This window comes from Trachemys scripta, chromosome 2, assembly GCF_013100865.1.
Source record: "Trachemys scripta elegans isolate TJP31775 chromosome 2, CAS_Tse_1.0, whole genome shotgun sequence".
NCBI classification, from domain to species: domain Eukaryota; kingdom Metazoa; phylum Chordata; order Testudines; family Emydidae; genus Trachemys; species Trachemys scripta.
The window spans coordinates 254,736,289-254,756,406 of NC_048299.1; the positions used below are offsets into that span (position 1 = coordinate 254,736,289).

Here is a 20,118-nt window from a genome sequence, read left to right on the forward strand (position 1 = left end):
ATGTGGATTCAAATTAGCTAAATTAGATATTATTTAGAAAAGAATAATGTTGCAAACAGAGTGAACAGAAATACCGTAGAGCACACCTAACAGGTCTTTTATTCATATACATCCAAAATAAATATCCAATAATCAGACCTTCCTATAGAAAACAGGCAAACTGGATGAAGGGACTGGGGGGTGGAGGGGTTTATGGGAAACTAAGGTTCCTCTCATAAGTTTTCCCTTATTTTTTCTGTCATGTATAGGGGACAGTTGGTCTCTTATTAAAACTTTGTGGATACTTTTTGGCTGGCCCTCTCCCCATACCAGGGGAAAGGGGAAATGCTAAATTGAATCAGGATCTTGGGACAGACCAGGCCTCTGGCCAATCAGAGACCTCCAGACCAGGGCCAGTGGGAACAGTGGTGCTGGAACAATTTTTATAGTGGGGGTGCTGAAGCAGAAACCATTTATTTGGGTTGTTATTACTACTTCAAACCAGGGGGTACAGCAGCACCCCCAGCACCCCTAGAACCAGAACCAATGAATAGGAAGTAGCCAGTCAGTCTGATTGATAAGGCAACTAGATCAACCAAGGAGCCCCAGCTCATATCCTAGTCCCCTTGTGTGCTGGGGGAAGGAGAATCAGGAAGAGCAACCCCAAGCAGGGTGGAGGAAGCTGAGGCCTGAACCCAGGATGAGCAAAGCAGCATGGGAGGCCAGAGAGAGCTGTGTACAGACACAGTGGTGGGGCCAAGAGAGCCAGCAAGTGGGGTGATGGTCAATGGGGAGAGTGGGAACCCACCGTAAACAAGATGACACATCCAGCCAGGCGGGGCCCCATGGAGGGAAGAGAACAACAGCACTAGAGACCCCAGTGAAGGGGATGAAGTGAACCAGCAGGGAGAGGCCAAGCTGTGGGAGCCCAGTATCCCCCACCCACCGCTACCACTTTGCCCTGAGACCAGCTGTTCAGGAAGCCATCTTCTTTTTCTTAGCATATGCACAAACTGCGTCAGGTGGCCCGTGACCAGGATTCATCACTAAATTTGCAATGTTGGTTGGATAGTAGTATAAAGGTCCTACTGTCAATCAAACCCTAATCCCGCCCCTTGACCCCTTGGTCCCTCCCGCATGTCACCGGAAGTCCCACCCATGGGGGTATTACTTCTGGGGTCAAGGTGCCACCTGACCGGAAGCAAGGTGTGTCATGTGACCCCTCTAAGAATTCCTCCCACCACCCTCTACCAATCAGGAGGGGTTTCGTCCCAATAGGACCACCCCGAGAGGAGATTTTGACCAATCAGGGTGACTTTCGGGTTGGGGTGACCCCTCCGGAAGTGAGTCATGTGACCCCACTAAGAACTCCTCCCAAGGCCCTCTGCCAATCACAGTGCAGCACCATTACCCCATAAGTCTCAGCGCCAGACAAAGGAGGCGGCCATCTCTTACCAAGGACACGTGTTTTCGAAATCGCGGAAAGGCGGCTGAGAGGAAACATGGACTCCTTCACCACCCCCATGAGAACTTTGGACTTTGTTTTAGCCCCGAGGGTCTTTGATCATCCGCGGAGAAAGTGTTACATCAGTGACAGTTCCGAGGAGGAGGAGGGAGCAACCGAGGGGAGCCCTTTGGCCCAGCCGTTTCTGGATACGCCTGAACCCGACCCCAAAACCCTTGTGAGACACCCTGATGAGCATGGCGGTCTCTCTTTGTCCACCCCCTCAGAGGTGGAAGGCAATCGTGGCTCGGGGGAGTCACCAGCGGACAAGGCGAATGGAAAAGCTTTGTGTGAGAAGTGGCAGTCTTACGTGGACAAGCGGCTTAGGTGTAAAGGGAGACGGTGTAAGCAGTGTCAGGGTTTGATCGTTGGTGATGTAGATGGTCACCTCTGTTTTATGGACAGTCTTAGAAAGCCCGAATCTTCAGAAAAGTATATTTTTTATGATTTCGAATGCACGCAGGAGACCGGTTTGCACATTCCCAATTACATTTTTCCTATGTCCCTAAAGCCAGAAAAATCCTGGGAATTTAAGGTCGATGAGTGTCTTTCTGTGTTTAAGACCTTTATTGGCAAAGAGTTTCGGGACTACACGTTCCTAGCACACAATTCTAAAGGTTATGATGCATACTTCATTGTTAGACAGTTACTCAAGGAAAAGATGGGCCTAAAACTGATCACTCAGGGTAGTAAACTAATGTGCATGGAAGTTAATCTTTGGGAGCACGAGTGGGAGGTGATGAAAGAAACAGACAGGGAGCTTGCAGTCTTTTTAAACCGAGCCCAGTTACCCCAGCCTCTCGTGCCTAGGGATGCTCTTTTTGGGGGAGGACAAACGCTATCCGCCTATATTACAAGCCTAACCCTGGGGAAGAAATCCACTATTATGATTTTACAAGCCTGTACCCTTTCAAAACCAAAGAATACCCTATCGGATACCCCGATATAGTCTGACAAATTTGGACCCCTTGCAAATTATTTTGGAATTGCAAAAAAAGTTAAAGTGTACCCTGTACCCTCCACGAGGCCTCTTTTTCCCATTGTTACCTGTCAGAGTGGGTGGCAAGCTTATGTTCTCGCTATGCCGAACCTGTGCGGAAACCGAGCAGCAGGAGACATGCACCCATACTGACAAGGAGCGGGCTTAAAAGAAAAAAGCATCTGGTGAAGCAGTCTGGGGGGTTTATCGGACCTCTGCTAAGTTTTTCTATCCCTCTGATAATGGGGCTTTTAACTAATCGATAATGGAGTATGCAGAAAAAATGTTCCTGGTGCCCAGCCACCAGTTGGAGCAATGAAGGGCTCCCCCTCCGGCAGAGGAAAATATCAGAACAACCGCAACTCGCTTACTGGATGCTGAAATGAAGTCTATTCTTCAAAGAACTGACTTGGCCAAATACAAAAAGGCTAAACTTTACAGCGCCGTGCTTCAAAGGTACCTAATATATGTGAAGCAGAGCGATGTGGATAAAGGGAAAATAAGTCTGTTTCTACTGGAACAGGAACAAAGTGTGACTGCCAAACCCCCAGAAACACCAAAGAACTCAGACTCTGTTACTCATCACAATCCGGTCATTTTGCACTAAGTCGTTAGAATACAATTTTAAAATCTGATCAAAAGATAAAAGATAAACCCTTGCTATGATGATGTAAGAAAAACATGCAGTGATAGCCTCAGGCAATGGAGCGAGGGTCTTGTAATTGTCTATTCTGAAACACAATGTCTGTGGCATTTTTGTTTAAAAATTTCATAATGCTTTTAGGAAACAATACACTGTTCCAGGGGTGCCCATATGAGTCAAAAAACTCTCCACGGTTATGCTCCGCCAGATACAAGGTGAGCCAGTGTTCACCTGGTTGGTTGTTTGGATGCGTGTTCACCACCAAGCCTAGGGGTCTCTGAGACAGCTTGCCTCCTGGGAGCCAATCGCAAGAGAACACATCTAAGAAATTCTTTTTTGTGTAAGGGTTCGTTGATAAGACACGTGAGAGCTGCATGGTGTCCATGTTCACATGTAGTCAAACAGAATGTTTCTCCTCTGATTTATTTCTATGACATTGTCAAAAACCCCATACACAATCATATTGACGGTAACCATTAAAGCCTCTCCAAAACGTATTTCTGCTCTCAGGTTCCCGGTTTTAATCAGGGAATAGTGATCAGCGCATTCTTGGTCGGGAGACAGGTCAAAAGCAAACAAGGTCTAACCCTGTGCAAACTCCTCATGGTCGATTAACAGAGAACGATCTTTCATGTGTTTATCAGCTGTCTGTACCAAATTCATGTATTCTCTCATGCAACACCTTGCCTCGAAGTCCGGTTGCAGAGGCTTGGTCGGTATCAGTTCACCATCCACATACAAGGCCACAAAATTAATATTGTAATGTTTAAAATGAAAGGGATTTTTAGTGTAACTTCCACTAAAGGCATCGTTATCCACACCCAAAATGCTTGTCCTAGGGTTTAACTGTCCCAAGAACAGGTTCTCCTGGTTACTGACCCTGCTGCCCGCGAGGATGCTAAACACTTTCATTCCCACACGGTCCATGGGGTATTTAGCATTAGCGGTAAGCAGGGCCTCCGCGTGCCCCAGACGGACTCCCGGGGCCACCCGTACTTTCTTCACAAAAAGGGACGCTGATACAATGCGCAGTTTAAAGCCTTCAGCCGCACTGCCCATTAAACAGAAAGCATCTTTATTGCGCGTCAGTTTAATTTTCACATCCACTCCATTTAACAAAAGTTTTTTCTTGAAAAAACAGGTCGCTGTGTAAATGGCCCAGCAGCTCTACCATTCTGCTCTCGGCCGTCAGCTTTGCACGCCTCACAAACTCTAGATTACCTCCATCCAACTTTGTTTCTTCATGTTGTCCAGCAGTGTCTTTGTAAAACAGGCTGGTGGAAAATTGCGTGGCGAGGGTGTCGTCGCTCTAATTGAGCACCGATTCTATAAAGGCCCTGTAAGGGTAACAGTTGTTGCTTTGGCTTATGAGGTGGTCTCCCAGCGTGACATCCAACTGACTGAAAATAGAGGCCACGGGGTAATTCACCAGGCCCACTTAGGCGTCCACAGTTCAGTTCCTTCTCCTTTTACAATCTTGCAACACAGGTACAGCAGCGTGTTGTTTAAATTCATATAATCTATGCCATTCCCTGCTATAAAAAAGTTAATGGGGGCAGACTCCGTAATGGCCGATAGAGGCGGCATCTCAATGTAAATGCTTTTCTCGATGCTGGTCTGCGTAGGGGCTATTTGAAACCAGTCTAGTTCGGATTTGGTGCACTGTTCAGCCCCGCAGTGAACAAAAGCCATGTTGATTAAAATATGTCTCTTTTACCAGGCAGAGCGCATCTCCTCTTTCACCCAGCCTTCTTCTTGGACTTCAGCTTATGGCCGGCCCCGCGTGTCAAAGCCCTTCTTTTAAAGGGTTTCGGGGGACCTGTGTGTCGCGGGTATGATGTATTTCTCTTTCTCTTCCTCCTTTTAATGTACATCAGCCCCGATCCTTCCTGTGAAGCTGTATTCCCCACCTTCTTCAGAACAGCACGGGAGACATGACCTACCACATCTTTAGCTATGTTTTGAGCGGCATTTTTTACGTGAGGTTTAATAATCTCTAGCCCCCTCCTCAAAAGCGGTATGGCTTTTTGAAAGAGGCTACGAAATATTCCACCCACACCCGCCCCATACATCACAGGGGCCCCATGATATCCAGGAAGGGCATGTCCAGCCTGGGTTTTGTAATAGTTCCTGTAGATGGTGGGGTCGCCATAATTTTTCGGGATCGCCATAATAGGGTTTTGCTATTTTAGAAATCTTGCTCCCCCCGCGGCCGCAGATGCAGCTTGACGATCACCTTGCCAAAGCAAAATGAGACATGTCTGTTCTGATCTGTCTTTATTTCAACAGTGATGGTGTCGATGTGGTGTTTACTGACAGAGACGTTATGAGGTTTATCATAGGTGATGGTAACAAACTCTTTGTTCCTTCCTCGGACAGGGACACAGCATAACAGGGGAACAGAAAAGTCCCCCACAAACTGGTGTTCTACGATATCCGTGTATAGATACAAGGAGTTAAAACCTCCTGTGATGTCTGCCGAGAAGAGGAATTTTTGGACATTGTGTTTGTTAGCTAGCTCCCCGCCATTAGAAGACACATACATAAAATCGGTAGATTTAAGTCTCACTTTTCTACCCACAGGGTCATAGTTCATGACCACATGACGAGTCCGGGATGACGAGCCATGTTGCTGTTCAGATACTCCAGTAATTCGGGTATGGTCGAGTAATAACCTTGTCGTAGGATGAAATTCCACGTTGTAGCTCCAAAGGTGATTTTGAAAGGGGTGTCTTCGTTGATGGTATTCCAGCTGTGTGGGTATTGTATTTCCACTAACCCCACCTCCCAGGCACCTGGGAGATCCAAGGGCTTAATTAGCCGTATTGAGATGGTGTTTTGGGGAAAAACTGCAGAGCTGGCATTGCTGGGCAAAGAAATGTAAAACCCGCCGTCGCTCATTTCTCTCTCTCTCTCTCTGTCTTTGCAGACGGAATCTTTTTTTGTTCGTGTCTAGATGTCACAGAGTTGAGAAGCTTCCACCCAGCTATTAAACTTAACGGGCCACCCCAACCATTTCACCAGTAGCTGCTTTTTTCTCCCTTTTCCTTTCTCTGCTAGAACTTTTTCAATCCTGTAAATCCTGTCTCGTTTGGGGTTTTCTTTTTGTAATTCTTCAGGGTAAAAAGATCCAGTAACTGCCTCACCCTCGTAATCTTTTAATTGGTGTACAGGTCTCTGGCCCCTGGTTAAGGCTTCATCCACTATGGATATCTCATCGATAAATGTCTGTTCATAACCTTTTTCAAAAGCACCTTTGGTTTTAGATAGTCTCATGTGGTCATCTTTTCTAAAAGGGGCAACAACCAGTTTTATTTTAAAACCATCTCCGTAAACCGTTTTCCATACCTTCAGAGAATTTGAAGGGTTAACATCAACGGGTCTGGTACGTATAGTTCTGTGAAAGCTCTGGTTATAACTCTTTATAAAGTCAGGTAAGACATCAATGTAGTGAAAGGTGTTATGGGCTGTAAAATATCTCCACATCATAGTTTTTAAAGTTCTGTTAGATCGCTCCACAACCCCTACTTTGACTTCATTATTGGTAACAAAATGGTGAACTCCATGCCGCTTTAACAATCCACTTAAAGGTTTGTTTAAGAATTCTTTCCCCCAATCGGTTTGTAATTTTTGAGGCACATGACCTTCACTGAAAATAGCTTTAAAGGCCGTGGATACCACTCATCTTGTCTTTTAGGCCTAAGGCCCAGGCATATTTGGATAAAATGTCTATCACTGTTAAGATGTACGTAAAACCACTGTTGTGCTTGGAGAACTGGTGCATATCCACCAAATCTGCCTGCCACTGCGCATCCACATCTGAAACAATGGTCTTGTTTATTTTAAAATGTATTCGAGCCAGTTTGTGTAAAGTTTAAGCATCCTGGTCTGAAAACCATGCTGTTACCTGTCTTCTGTTTAAAGTTTTACTATGCTTTCTGGCCACTTGAAAAAGAGGGTTGACCCTGCCTAAGCTCCCAACTTCCCCGGGGGCGTAATATATTTTCTTTAACAGAGCCGTCTGTGTAGACATGACTGTTACAGGTACCATCTTTTACTACTACGAGTATGAAAGGGGACACATTCATATTGACACATTTAAATAAGTTTTATTAATCGCCTGGTTTAACACGACCTTTTACAGCCGCCTGTAAAAATGGATGCCATGACCCCTACCATAAGGGAGTCTCAGATGGTTCATTCTTCCATTTTGTCCTTTTCGGCTTGAGATCTGTGTCTCAGACATGAGCAAAACAGCTGACACATGATATATTTACTCCCACAGGGCTTCTGATGTGTAAGTTCTTAAAGGCCTCTAAAGTCATCGTCGACCTGTTGAGAGATTTTCAGAGAAAAAAAACGTGTAAGCACCCCCACTGCTTGTTTTTTAATTTACGCAACCCCTGGTTCCTACCCCATTACCCACCCCTCCTTGATCGCCACATCTTAGTCATTTATTTTACCTGAGCGCTGTCTTTTCCATTTGCTTTGTCCGCCGGTGCCTCCCCCGAGCCATGATCACCTTCCACCTCCTGAGGGGGTGGACAAAGAGAGGCCGTCACGCTCATCGGGGTGCCTCACGAGGGTTTCGGGGTCGGGTTTCAATCTATCCATCAACGTCTAGGTCAAAGGGTCCTCCTTGGAACTGTCGCTGATGTAGTGCTTTCTCCACACAAGTCCAAAGGTGCTCGGGGCTAAAACAAAGTCCGAAGTTCTCACGGAGGTGGTGAAGGAATCCATGTTTCCTCTCAGCAGCCTTTCCGCGATTTCGAAAACACGTGTCCTTGGTAAGAGGACAGTCCTCTGTCTGGCACTGGGACTTATGGGGTAATGGTACTGCACTCTGATTGGCGGAGGGCCTTGGGAGGAGTTCTTAGAGGGGTCACACAACCCACTTTCGGATGGGTCACCCCCCCGCCCCAGAAGTCACCCTGATTGGTCAAAATCTCCTCTCGGGATGGTCCTTTTGGAACAAAACCCCTCCTGATTGGTAGAGGGTGGTGGTGGGAGTTCTTAGAAGGGTCACATGACACACATTGCTTCCGGTCAGATGGCACCTTGACCCCGGAAGTAATACCCCCATGGGTGGGACTTCTGGTGAGAGGCAGGAGGGACCAAGTGGTCAAGGGGTGGGGCTTAACGGGTCAAGGGGCGGGGCTAGGGTTTGATTGACGGTAGGGCCCTTATGCTACTTTGGATCATTGGCTTCCGCAGCCTGGGCTGGGTATTGACGAGGAATGTGTTATGATCCATGCCCTCCCAGGGAGCTGTGATTAGTAACAGAGATGGGAAGTTACTAGCAGACCCTGAGTCCAGGGAAAAGTGATGAGGCATGAGAGGTAACTGCAACCGGTTCTACGGCGGCTTTTCCAGTCCCATCCTGAGGCAAAGACCTGCATGAGATGTGCACAGCCCTTGATATAGTGGTAACTTTATTCTATTAAGTATCACTTTTGTGGAAACTACTGTGAATTACATCAAAAACATGATAGCCTCTACTGGAAAACAAAAAGCGAAATACTCTAGAGGTAGATATTCGTCGTTCTTTCAATATCTGTCCATACATAAACAATAATGTTCATAGAAATATGAACTGCCCTTTAGTAATAAATAATATTAAAATAAATATTAGAGTCTGTGCATGCTTTTGTACTGTTGCTTTTTTAAACTAGCACTAAGTTTTAAACTTACCTTATTGGTATGTATAGCTGTGATGACCCAAACACATTGAGCATTACTGTCATATTGGAATGGAAAATTGGGTGATGTGAAGGTGCCACTGGGTCCCTGAAGATTAGATCCACAAGTCTTTACTGCAAAAATAAAATGTTTAACTTATAATTCATGCATGAAACATGTACAGCAAATGCATAAAACATTCTCTCTCAAACATTAAAAATATGCAAAGGATTAAAATACCAGTTAAGAATATACCCATTGCAATATAAGATCATCATATTTGTGTTGTATTATTCAGGGACACAAGTAAAATGCACATACTCTAAGGTTCAAGATATTACCTTTGAAAAGACACAAAACAGAAACTAGCTATGATTAAAAGAATATGCACCAAGATTATATAAAGTAACTGTTCTATTTATTTTAAATAAATCAGAATAATGTAAAAAAGATAAATACATTATTTCATTAATCTTAATAAATACCTGTAAAGAGAAGTGTTCATATACCAGACTTAATGACAAAGCGCACTATTATTACTGGAGTGTTTTTGAGGATTAGTTGTCCTTTGTTCATGATAGCACGTCTATTGCTGTTATCTCTGCTGGAGTTACATTCATGGTTGCAACAATTAAAACTTTCAAAGGGAACTCTGCAGATTCTGCCCTTATATGAAGTAAACTATACCAGTTTTTAAAGAACAGAGCATGTGAACTATTAAGTAAATGTATTTTTAAAAAAGTCATAGAGTTATAGATAGAGCAGGGTATCTTACATTTTGATGTAGTACTAGTGAAAACTGTTCTAGCAAAATATGAAACATTAACAGATTTTTCTTCTCTGTTTAGGATGAGATTCTGCCACCCTTATTCACGATGAGTAGCACTTGATCCCATTGACTTCAGAGAATATTTGTGGGATAATTTGTGCAGAAAGGTGCTATATTACTTAGTAGGTGAAATCCTGGCCCTGTTCAAGTCAATTGAGAGAGTTTTGTCATTGTCTGCCATAATGACAGGATTTCACACAGCATGAATAAGCATACCCTAAACAACATACAAGCCAAGCCTCTCACAGAGATAGTATATATAGGCTTCGTGTCTGTGTTGTTTCTTTGACATTTTGTATACCTGTGCTGAAAACATTCCTGATCAACCTTTTTCTGGGTTAAGCAATATATTTGACAAGCAACCTCAGCTATATCTGAGCCTTTTGTTATGTTTCTGTGCTGATTCCTATAGCATTGTAGTGAGTAAGCTGCAGAAGCAGAAAAATAATTGCTCATGCTGGAGTCTGGCAGACCATTTCACTTCACTGATTTAAATTTTGACTATGATAGGTGAATCTGTCATACAATTTGCTTACACTTTGACAAAGCATGCTAATTTTGGCAGGGGTAGACAGTAAATCAAAGCTAGCTTGTTCTAAGATGCAGATCTTTTCTTGAGGGTCCTGAGGTTTTCATAAATGGAAACTTAGGTTTACTAAGATACTAAAGTCGTCCACACGCTGTTCATTACCTATTCTTTGTTCCAACCTTAGATAATCCAACTCATGTTTACATTTCCTGCAGTAACTTCCATCTGCATTTCCAGTGGTAACTAACTACAGTGTGCATGTCACTTAGCAAATTTGAGAGAGCAAGAGATCAAGTTAGTAATTGAACACACTCTCCAAGTTTCATTCACACCAATTGTTGTTCTCCTTTGCAAATCTACACAAAAAGTATTTACTATATCAAGAAACGTCTTTAAAGCTTAGAAATAATATCTAAAAACCATCAGTATAATTTCTTTGTTCTCTCTACTTCGACTGTGTGACTAGCATGGCTCATTTAGCTATATTTGCGCAAAGAGTATTTGAAAATGTTTCTGCAAAGGAAAATATTTTGAAAACACTACTACTAAAGAAAAGAAAGAGCAGAAGATATTTTATAACAAGCTCAATGTTCTTAACAAGAACGTAATCATTATCATGAAATTATTGTAGTTTCTATAACAACCAAGAATGATTATCTCCAAAGATTCCATTCCTCAATATCAACAAGAGGTTTGTGGAAAAGTGATGGGTTTGACATGAGTCTTGGAAGTCATGGTAAATATTGTTAATCTATTAAAGCCTTCAGCATCACCTGTTTCAAATCTGTTGAATTTGCATAAATATTGTGTTATATAATTTTTTAATCAAAGAAACCAAGGGCCTGGGTTAGGTGCATTGTGCTTTAAATGGTTTATAAATCAAAATAACTATATAAAAACATTGCTTGTATTTGTTAATTAACCAATGCCACACACAATTGCACCTCCACATTCTCTTGCAACTTAATAGGTTCCATATTTCTCTAAATCTCATACAAATGTCATGCATATCTATATCAAAATACAGTGGCATGGCAAGAAAACTGAAGAACATGGAGTAGATTATTTAATATATTTTTTCGTCTGCAACTTCCATAACTGTATTTATCTACAAAAAGAACAGGAGTACTTGTGGCACCTTAGAGACTAACAAATTTATTAGAGCATAAGCTTTTGTGGACTACAGCCCACTTCTTCGGATGCTGTCCACGAAAGCTTATGCTCTAATAAATTTGTTAGTCTCTAAGGTGCCACAAGTACTCCTGTTCTTTTTGTGGATACAGACTAACACGGCTGCTACTCTGAAACCTGTATTTATCTAGTAGGCTTCTTTCAAACACTGATGACTCACAAATAATAAAATACACAAAACCATTGCAGATTAGAACAACACACAACTCATGGCTGAGGACAGACTAAGGAGAAAAAAGAAGGGATAAATGGGAGTCCTAGTTTTTTGAGGATGCAAATATAAAGCAGTAGAGCCATTATTCAATTTCATTTTAAGATGGCTTTAGATTCAGTACCAAATAAAAGGCTACAACATTGTCAGATTCTGAAATCCCACTGAAATCAAATAGGAAATAAAACCCCAGATTTTTAGATTTAGTTAGATTTTTAACTATGATATCCTTGATCTGATGTAGAGCTGTCAGCTGAATCCATATTATTCTCCTCCCTCACCCACAAAAAATAGAGCATACAAACCACTGAATAAATATCTAAAAGCAAGAACTCAGAGAGCTGTGATTATTTTTAGGGGTAGCAGAACAGTTTCCACTTAGAAGTAGTAGTAGTGAAAACAAAATTCTTGCAAAATATACAAAGTTTGTATATTCCTTTTATTTTTTTAATGATTCATATACAAACCAAGTCTCAGTCACACAGAAGGAAAGTAAACACAAAGCAGCAAGTTTGTTTCCTTAATATCTCTAAGATATCCCACATTTCTGGTTTGAAAACTTTTCCTGACAACCCTTCTGATGTCAAGGCATACCTCAAAAGCCATCTCACCTAAGTATTAACTTGTTGTAACGTTTCTGTGCTGATTCCTACAGCACTGCAGGGAATAGGTAAAAAAGAAGAAATTCACTGTTAACAATGGATTCTAGTTATAGATCAGATAATAATAAATGCTCAGTGTTAGGCTCAGTAGTGCAAGTGGTGCCTCGGGGAATGCAGTATCTAACATGGAGCACGTGACCAGTCCAGGGCCCCCATGCTCTCCCCATCCCCTCCTCATGACCCACCCCCCGTACCTGGGGTGGGTTGGAGGGGGCTCTGTCCTCCTCCCACTGCACCGGAGACTTTGGAACTCCAGCAGCGAAAGGAGCAGAATGTGAGGCCACTGGGTGGCCCCATGCCCGCAGCTCCTCCGATGCAGCTGTACCATCCCCCAGCCCTTTCACGCAGGGTCTCCTCTGTTTATACAGCAGCCCCGCCGGAGAACAGGGCTGTGGGCGGGGCTGGGGGCATTATAGACACTCTGAAGGAGCTGCCAGCATGGGCCCACGTTGGCCCCATGTTCTGCTCCTCCTTTGTCTATCCAGAACACCATACAGCTATAAATATCTTGCTGTTACAGTGTATTGTACTGTACTGCCCTACTTGTACTGCTGGTTAGGCTCCAAAGGCATTGACTTTTGTTTTTGCTGGTGGGTGCTTTTCACCTTCTGGTTTCACTGTACACCATGTATGTGCTTCTGCCATCTACTGGTGGCCCGTGGATGCTGGGCACCCCCTATTATTTTCGGTCGGTGCTTGATCCCTGGATCATGCTCGGAGTCTACGCCTATATTAGACTTGATCTTATTTCCAGTATACTGGATAATAAACATACAAGAAAGATATGCCAATGCCAAATGACATTATATAGGTATGATTTGACAGTATCAAAAAAGTGGAAGGCTAGATCTAGACAAAAATTGAGGTAACATGTTGATATCAAGGGGCAGAAGTTCCACATCATTGACTAGGAAAACGGTTCATAAAAGTTCCATATTTAGCTTCAGTTAGGAAAGCAAATAGAGTACAGATATATAGAGTAGGGATATCAATACCTCAGAAGATATCGCTGAGGACATGGTACAAAGGGCTACACCATTTTTGGAGTCTAGACTAACCTAGACTTTATTTCATGAAGAATATTCAATAATTTTATAAGGTACAGAGAGACCAAAAAGGATATCAATGGCTGAGATATTCCTAAATATTAGGAAACATTAGAAAAGGTAGGTTTATATCCATTTAGAAAAGGAGATTATGAGAGGAAATTTTTCCAAGAGGCACTGAAAAAGTGAATGACACACAACTATTTAAGTGGGCAATGCACCTGACAAGTAATAGGAGATTAAATGAAGTTAAGAAAGGATCAGATATATTTTTATTTTTAATATACAGACTAATTACTATGTGAAATGGATTCTCAAAAAACAGTAACTGAAGAAACTGCAGCTCTGGGAATATGTTTGTTCAGAGAAATAGGTAAGAGTACACTGGCCCCATTTCACCAAGGAACTTAAGCATGTGCCTAATGTTAATCTTGAGACTATGTTCACTGAAGTCAATTAAAGTATTCAAATGCTGAAAATTAGGCATGCTCATTAGTGAATCATTGCCATTATAGGGTTTAGAAGTTAGACACATGATCTGCAGAGCCTCCTTCCATCACAAAACATTAGCGTAGTATATCATGTCTTAAAAAAAGATCCATGAAGAGAAACTGACAAACAAGAGTAGAGTGTCATGGCAAAGTAATGACTGGCTGGCACCCAAAGGGAGACTTGCTCTTCTGAAATATCACAAAAAAGGGACTGCAGTGCAAGCTATTCAGAGATTGTTAGGATAAGAGTCCAAAAGAACTAAAATAATTATCTATGTTGTACTGGCTGGAGAGTCATGATCTCTACTCCCAGTCAGTGACAAACATTTCAAACACTAAACTGCTATGTTATTGTTTTCATTAATATTTTACAATTATCTTTATTTAAGTGTATAGATAGCATGCCTTTTGGTAATGCTTACTTCTTCCTTATGCATATTATTCTGCAATGCACACAAGAAGCTTGTGAGACGAGTGCTTTTGCTTCTGTAATAGAAGTTACACCAATGCTATCACAGTGTGCGCATGCATGTATAATTATATATAATTCTACTCTGCACATGTGACGGAACAAATGTTAGCTGGTTCTGATCATCTAGCATCCAGCTACTGTAACTGCAGATTTTTCACTATTGACACACATGTCCGACTCTGCCTTCTATACATCCAGCAGCAAGTTTTCAATTTTGATTATTATTTTTTTTAATTTGTCCAATGGAGAAATCAAGGTGAAAAATTTAGTTTCAAATTGACATTTTCAAACCAAAAAAAAACCAAAAAACCCAACAACAATTGTTTGAACTTTTTTGTTTCAGTTTTTTGAAAGCCAAAAGTATGTGGGATTTGGATTTGGAGCCTTCCTTTCCCCTCGCACCCACCCTTATCCTGGCCTATAAAGACAGAGACACCAGCTGATAGGCTAAGGAGCTGAAGAACAGACCAGGATATTTAATCTCTAGACAAAAGCCATAGGTTAGACAGGTCAGCCTCCAGCCCAGAACAACAGCTACTGCAGCTGTTAACGTAGCAACCCAATCCATGTGTGAGGTACTACAGAGGCAAGGGCTGGAGAACACAGGAAGTTGGAGGTGTGGAAACTTCCCCTTCCTTGTCCCCAACATTAAAAAATGATCTGTTCTCCTTCCCCACTGCTCTCATCCAGCAGAACTTTTTCCTCCATAATGGTTAATGCTTTGTATAATTTAGAGGTTGCCAGGACCCATCTTGAACCATAGTCCACAGAACACAGGTCTTTAGAGCTAGGAGGTGCCAATCTGCCACCCAGGGACTGCTAAGTGTTGTCAGAATAGGAGCTGAACTCAGAGAGGAACCCAGTCCTAGAAGATAACTGGCAGAACGCTGGGGGCCCAGATTGGTCCACAGCCCCTGTCTAAACCCAGCACAGGAACAGGAAGTTCTCTATGTAACTGGGATCCACCTTTCTCTGGACTGTGTGCCCCCACTCCTGTGGCTTGACTTCCTGATATCCTGACTTGGTCTGCCTCTGGTTATTAATCCATGGTTCTGCTCTCAAGTTTGTCTCCTGCTTCTTATCTCCTGGTAACCCAACTCTCCCTACCTCCTGACACTTGACTCTCCGTTTCCCCTCAGGCCTGTTTTGTACTCTGACCTAATGGTATCGGATCAGCCTGACTCCAGCTTTGACCACTAGGTCAGATTGCCCACATCCTAGTCACGACAGAGGCATGCTTACGCCAAATTCCCTAGCAAATTCCCTTGTCACGAATTGATCTTGTCAGGAGTGGAAGACAGGTATGGCTTACTCCATAATTGCCCTATTCTATGCATGCCCCGTGAAGCTCTGGTATGGGCTACTGTCGGAGATAGGATACTGGATAAGATGGACCATGGACTAACCCAATAGGGCAGCTTTTATGTTCTTATGATTCATGGAAAGTTACTTTTCCTCCACTTAACAATGACAATCAGAGCCACAGGTTACATTAGGGCTTGCATACACAGTAAGATGCACTTGAAAGAATGTCAGTAATAGAGCAATTTAAGTTATGTTGTACAGACTAGCCCAGTTCTGTTGTCTCACTCAGATGAAACAGTCTTCCCCTGATTCAGATCTGTTTAGTATGAGAAGCCTGAAATATTACCTCTCCTGGCTATCTGTAGTAAGGGATGTTTAGCTAGTGCCTAAGTACTGATCTTCTATGGAAAGAAAGTGAGAGGATGGTCCTAGGAACTATCTTCATCCCAAGATCTGGATGTTCCTTTCTCTTTTCTACAAAACCAGGACAGGTGCAGTTAAGGATTGGCCTCTCTCTCCGCTCAGTTCATGGGCACATTTAGAGGTTCCCCAGTTACACTGAACAGATCAAGAGGTTTGAAAACATTGAAAAGCACTGACTAGTACCTAGTATGAGTATTCCCACTCTAGCCTAGTAATACTTTACAAAATAACTTCCTGTATAGAAAAAAAAGTCTTATAAAACAAATATGGATGAAACAAATATGGATGAAACAAATATGGATGAAACAAAATAGTGTTCTATAGAAACAGTGCTAAAAACCTATAAATTTAAACAGGCATAACACAACAAAATATGCTGCTAATGGCATGTTAGTGGACAATGAAGAGCATCATTGTATATTCACCATTTTGAAGTTATTCAAACCACCTAATCAAACTAAACCTCATAATCTGTTATTGCACAGTGTAACCAGTCAAACATGAAAAGTTCTCTTCTATGATACTGAAATGTCTTCATGTTTTTTTCCCATGACGATAAAGGGGATTCAAGAACTAGAACTCTGCTTTGATTTTGCAGAACAAGATTACAGTAGCAATATAGTAGTATGGTGTCATATTCAGGGCCAATGACTGTCACAATGCCTATTCGAAATTTAAAAGTGAAGAGCTTACATTATACAGATTTTGAGTTCTTTGAACCAGAGTTTAATGAGGTAAATATGGGGATATACATTTTTCTTGCAACAGAATAAAAACACAGAAAACAGTTACCTACCAGTACTATAACTATTGTTCTTTGAGATATGTGTGCAGACGTGTATTCCAGTTAGCTGTGCACGTGCCCACCACACCAAAGCTGGAGAACTTTGCTCACCAGTAACTTTGGCCCATGTAGCTCCTCTCATGACTATTTACAGTACAGTTACTGTATTGTATTGCTGCAAACACTTGGAAGGTGGTAAGGTGATAGGAAACAGCCAGCATGGATTTGTGAAGAACAAATCATGTCAAACCAATCTGATAGCTTTCTTTGATAGGATAACAAGCCTTGTGGATAAGGGTGAAGCTGTGGATGTGGTATACCTACATTTTAGTAAGGCATTTGATACAGTCTCGCATGATATTCTTATCGATAAACTAGGCAAATACAATTTAGATGGGGCTACTATAAGGTGGGTGCATAACTGGCTGGATAACCGTACTCAGAGAGTTGTTATTAATGGTTCCCAATCATGCTGGAAAGGCGTAATGAGTGGGGTACCGCAGGAGTCTGTTTTGGGACCGGCTTGTTCAATATCTTCATCAACGACTTAGATATTGGCATAGAAAGTACGCTTATTAAGTTTGCGGAGGATACCAAACTGGGAGGGATTGCAACTGCTTTGGAGGACAGGGTCATAATTCAAAATGATCTGGACAAATTGGAGAAATGGTCTGAGTTAAACAGGATGAAGTTTAACAAAGAGAAATGCAAAGTGCTCCACTTAGGAAGGAAAAATCAGTTTCACACATACAGAATGGGAAGAGACTGTCTAGGAAGGAGTACGGCAGAAAGGGATCTAGGGGTTATAGTGGACCACAAGCTAAATATGAGTCAACAGTGTGATGCTGTTGCAAAAAAAGCAAACATGATTCTGGGATGTATTAACAGGTGTGTTGTGAGCAAGACACGAGAAGTCATTCTTCCGCTCTACTCTGCTCTGGTTAGGCCTCAGCTGGAGTATTGTGTCCAGTTCTGGGGGCTGCATTTTAAAAAAGATGTGGAGAAATTGGAAAGGGTCCAGAGAAGAGCAACAAGAATGATTAAAGGTCTTGAGAACATGACCTATGAAGGAAGGCTGAAAGAATTGGGTTTGTTTAGTTTGGAAAAGAGAAGACTGAGAGGGGACATGATAGCAGTTTTCAGGTATCTAAAAGGGTGTCATAAGGAGGAGGGAGAAAACTTGTTCACCTTAGCCTCTAAGGATAGAACCAGAAGCAATGGGTTTAAACTGCAGCAAGGGAGGTTTAGGTTGGACATTAGGAAAAAGTTCCTAAGTGTCAGGGTGGTTAAACACTGGAATAAATTGCCTAGGGAGGTTGTGGAATCTCCATCTCTGGAGATATTTAAGAGTAGGTTAGATAAATGTCTATCAGGGATGGTCTAGACAGTATTTGGTCCTGCCATGCGGGCAGGGGACTGGACTCGATGACCTCTCGAGGTCCCTTCCAGTCCTACAATCTATGAATACAGATAAATAACCATTTTTTCTTCGTAAAGTGATTACAAATGTGTATTCTACTCAGAAGGATTCACAAGCAGTATTGGAAGGATGTGGGGCTCCGAGTCTACATAAAGCAGCGACAGGACTGCTTTTCCAAAGTTTGCATCTGACCAAGATGCAGTCAGCAAAGCGGCTAGTAAATTTTTTTAAATGAATAGAAAACCAAGTAGTGGCCCTGCAAATGTCCTGTATAGAAACATTACTGAGAAATACAAGGGAAGCTGGTTGGGGCCCCCTTGAAAGGAGGAGCAGAAGTCTGAACTATCCCATATGCCATCATAATCCAGGAAATGATCATTCTGGAAATTGTCTGTGTGGAGACCGTCTGACCCTTCATCCGATTTGCATAGGACACAAAAAGCCAACGTTTTATAGAGCCCTGCGCAGATACAAAATTTGCATCTCCATCTGATCTGCAATCTGCAAAAATGGTCCACGGATGCAGATATCTGCAGATGTAAAGCAAATATCCAGGGATTTGCAGGGCTCTAACAGTTTAGTCCTTTCCAGATAAAGTGCCAAAATGCCACGTATCAGATCCAAAGTATGAAAGTGCTGTTCATCCACATTTGGCATAGGAAAGAATTCAGGTAAGTATATTGTTTAATTAAAATGAAACTATCTTAAACAAAAATCTTGGATGCAGCCTTGTGCAGTTTTTCAAAGGCCCCTATCTGGAGGATCTGCTATTAAGGCTTGCAGTTCATCCATTCTCCTTGTAGAAATTATAGCAATAAGAAAGGCTGTCTTTTGGCAAAGGAAGGACAGAAAACATGTTGCCAGAAGCTCAAATGGCAGTCCCGTGAGGGCAGACAACACAGTATTAAAGTTCCACAAAGCAACTGCCTCTTTCACAAATGGGAAGAGATGGACAACTCGTTTTAGTGAGGTAACCCCATGATATGGGTGAACCTAAACCTCTGACTGCTAGAAGGCTGAGACAGGACAGGTAGTTAATAATTGACCTATTCTGTTCATTCCCTCTGAAACATCTTACTACGGTCAGAAGACAGAATACTTAGCTAGATGGACTACTGGTTTGACCCAGTATGGCCATTCTTATGTTCTTACATAATTCAAGATGTCCTGAATGCAAGCCAGCCTCTGTTGAATTCCTCAAGGTAGTGACCAAACCAAAAAAGGTTTCCACTTGGCCAAACAGGTAGCCCTAGTGGAGTGTTTTCTACTACTATTAAGTAGAACGTACTGAACACCGTCCTTCCCTCTCACATAACCAGGCAGCACCCATGCCATGAGGTGCAAAGTGCTCAGCACTGGATCACAATTTTGACCATGGTGCTGAGTCAGTAGATTGGAATAGAGGGGAAGAGATCTGGGAGGTCAAACAGACTGACAAAACTAAAGAACCATCATTGTCTTGGCCAAACTGGCACAATGAGTATCAGTTTGGCCTGATCCAACTTCCGTCTGAGAACACCATGTGGAATGAACACCATGTGGATTGCTGTGGGGGGGGAGGGCATACGTCATTACTGATCCCCAGTTCAGCTGGAAGGTGTAGTTTAAAGAGCCTGGACTGAGATCCACTCGACAGCAAAACTGACAGCACTTCTTTCTGTCATTTGTTGCAAAAAGGTCAATAGTCAGAATGCCACATTCTGTGAAGATGGACCTCAGCATGTGCTCTTCAAAAACTACTCATAATTCTGGGAGAAATTCCTGCTGAGGTGATCAGCCAAGTGATTCTGAGCACCTTTTAAGTGAGCAGGTGAAAGAATGAGGTTTTCCTTCTTGCAAAATTGAAAAAAAAAAAAAAAAAAAATTAAAAATGTATTGCTTCTGAAAAAGCTGATTGGAGCAGGAGCGCCACCAGCTTTTTTGCTGCCCTAGGCGGCAGAAGGTCCCGCCCCTGAAATGCCACCCCTAGAG

The 20,118-nt window shown here is 42.5% G+C and overlaps 1 protein-coding gene across 1 annotated transcript in view; it reads right to left on the reverse strand.

Annotated features, from left to right (window-relative positions):
• The window catches only part of CSMD3 (CUB and Sushi multiple domains 3), a 1,107,808-nt gene that overhangs the window by 589,345 nt on the left and 498,345 nt on the right, over positions 1-20,118 (reverse strand). Inside the window, exon 11 of the mRNA XM_034759587.1 lies at positions 8,797-8,918. Within this exon, the coding sequence (XP_034615478.1) occupies positions 8,797-8,918 (122 nt within the window). The remainder of the gene's footprint in view (positions 1-8,796; positions 8,919-20,118) is intronic.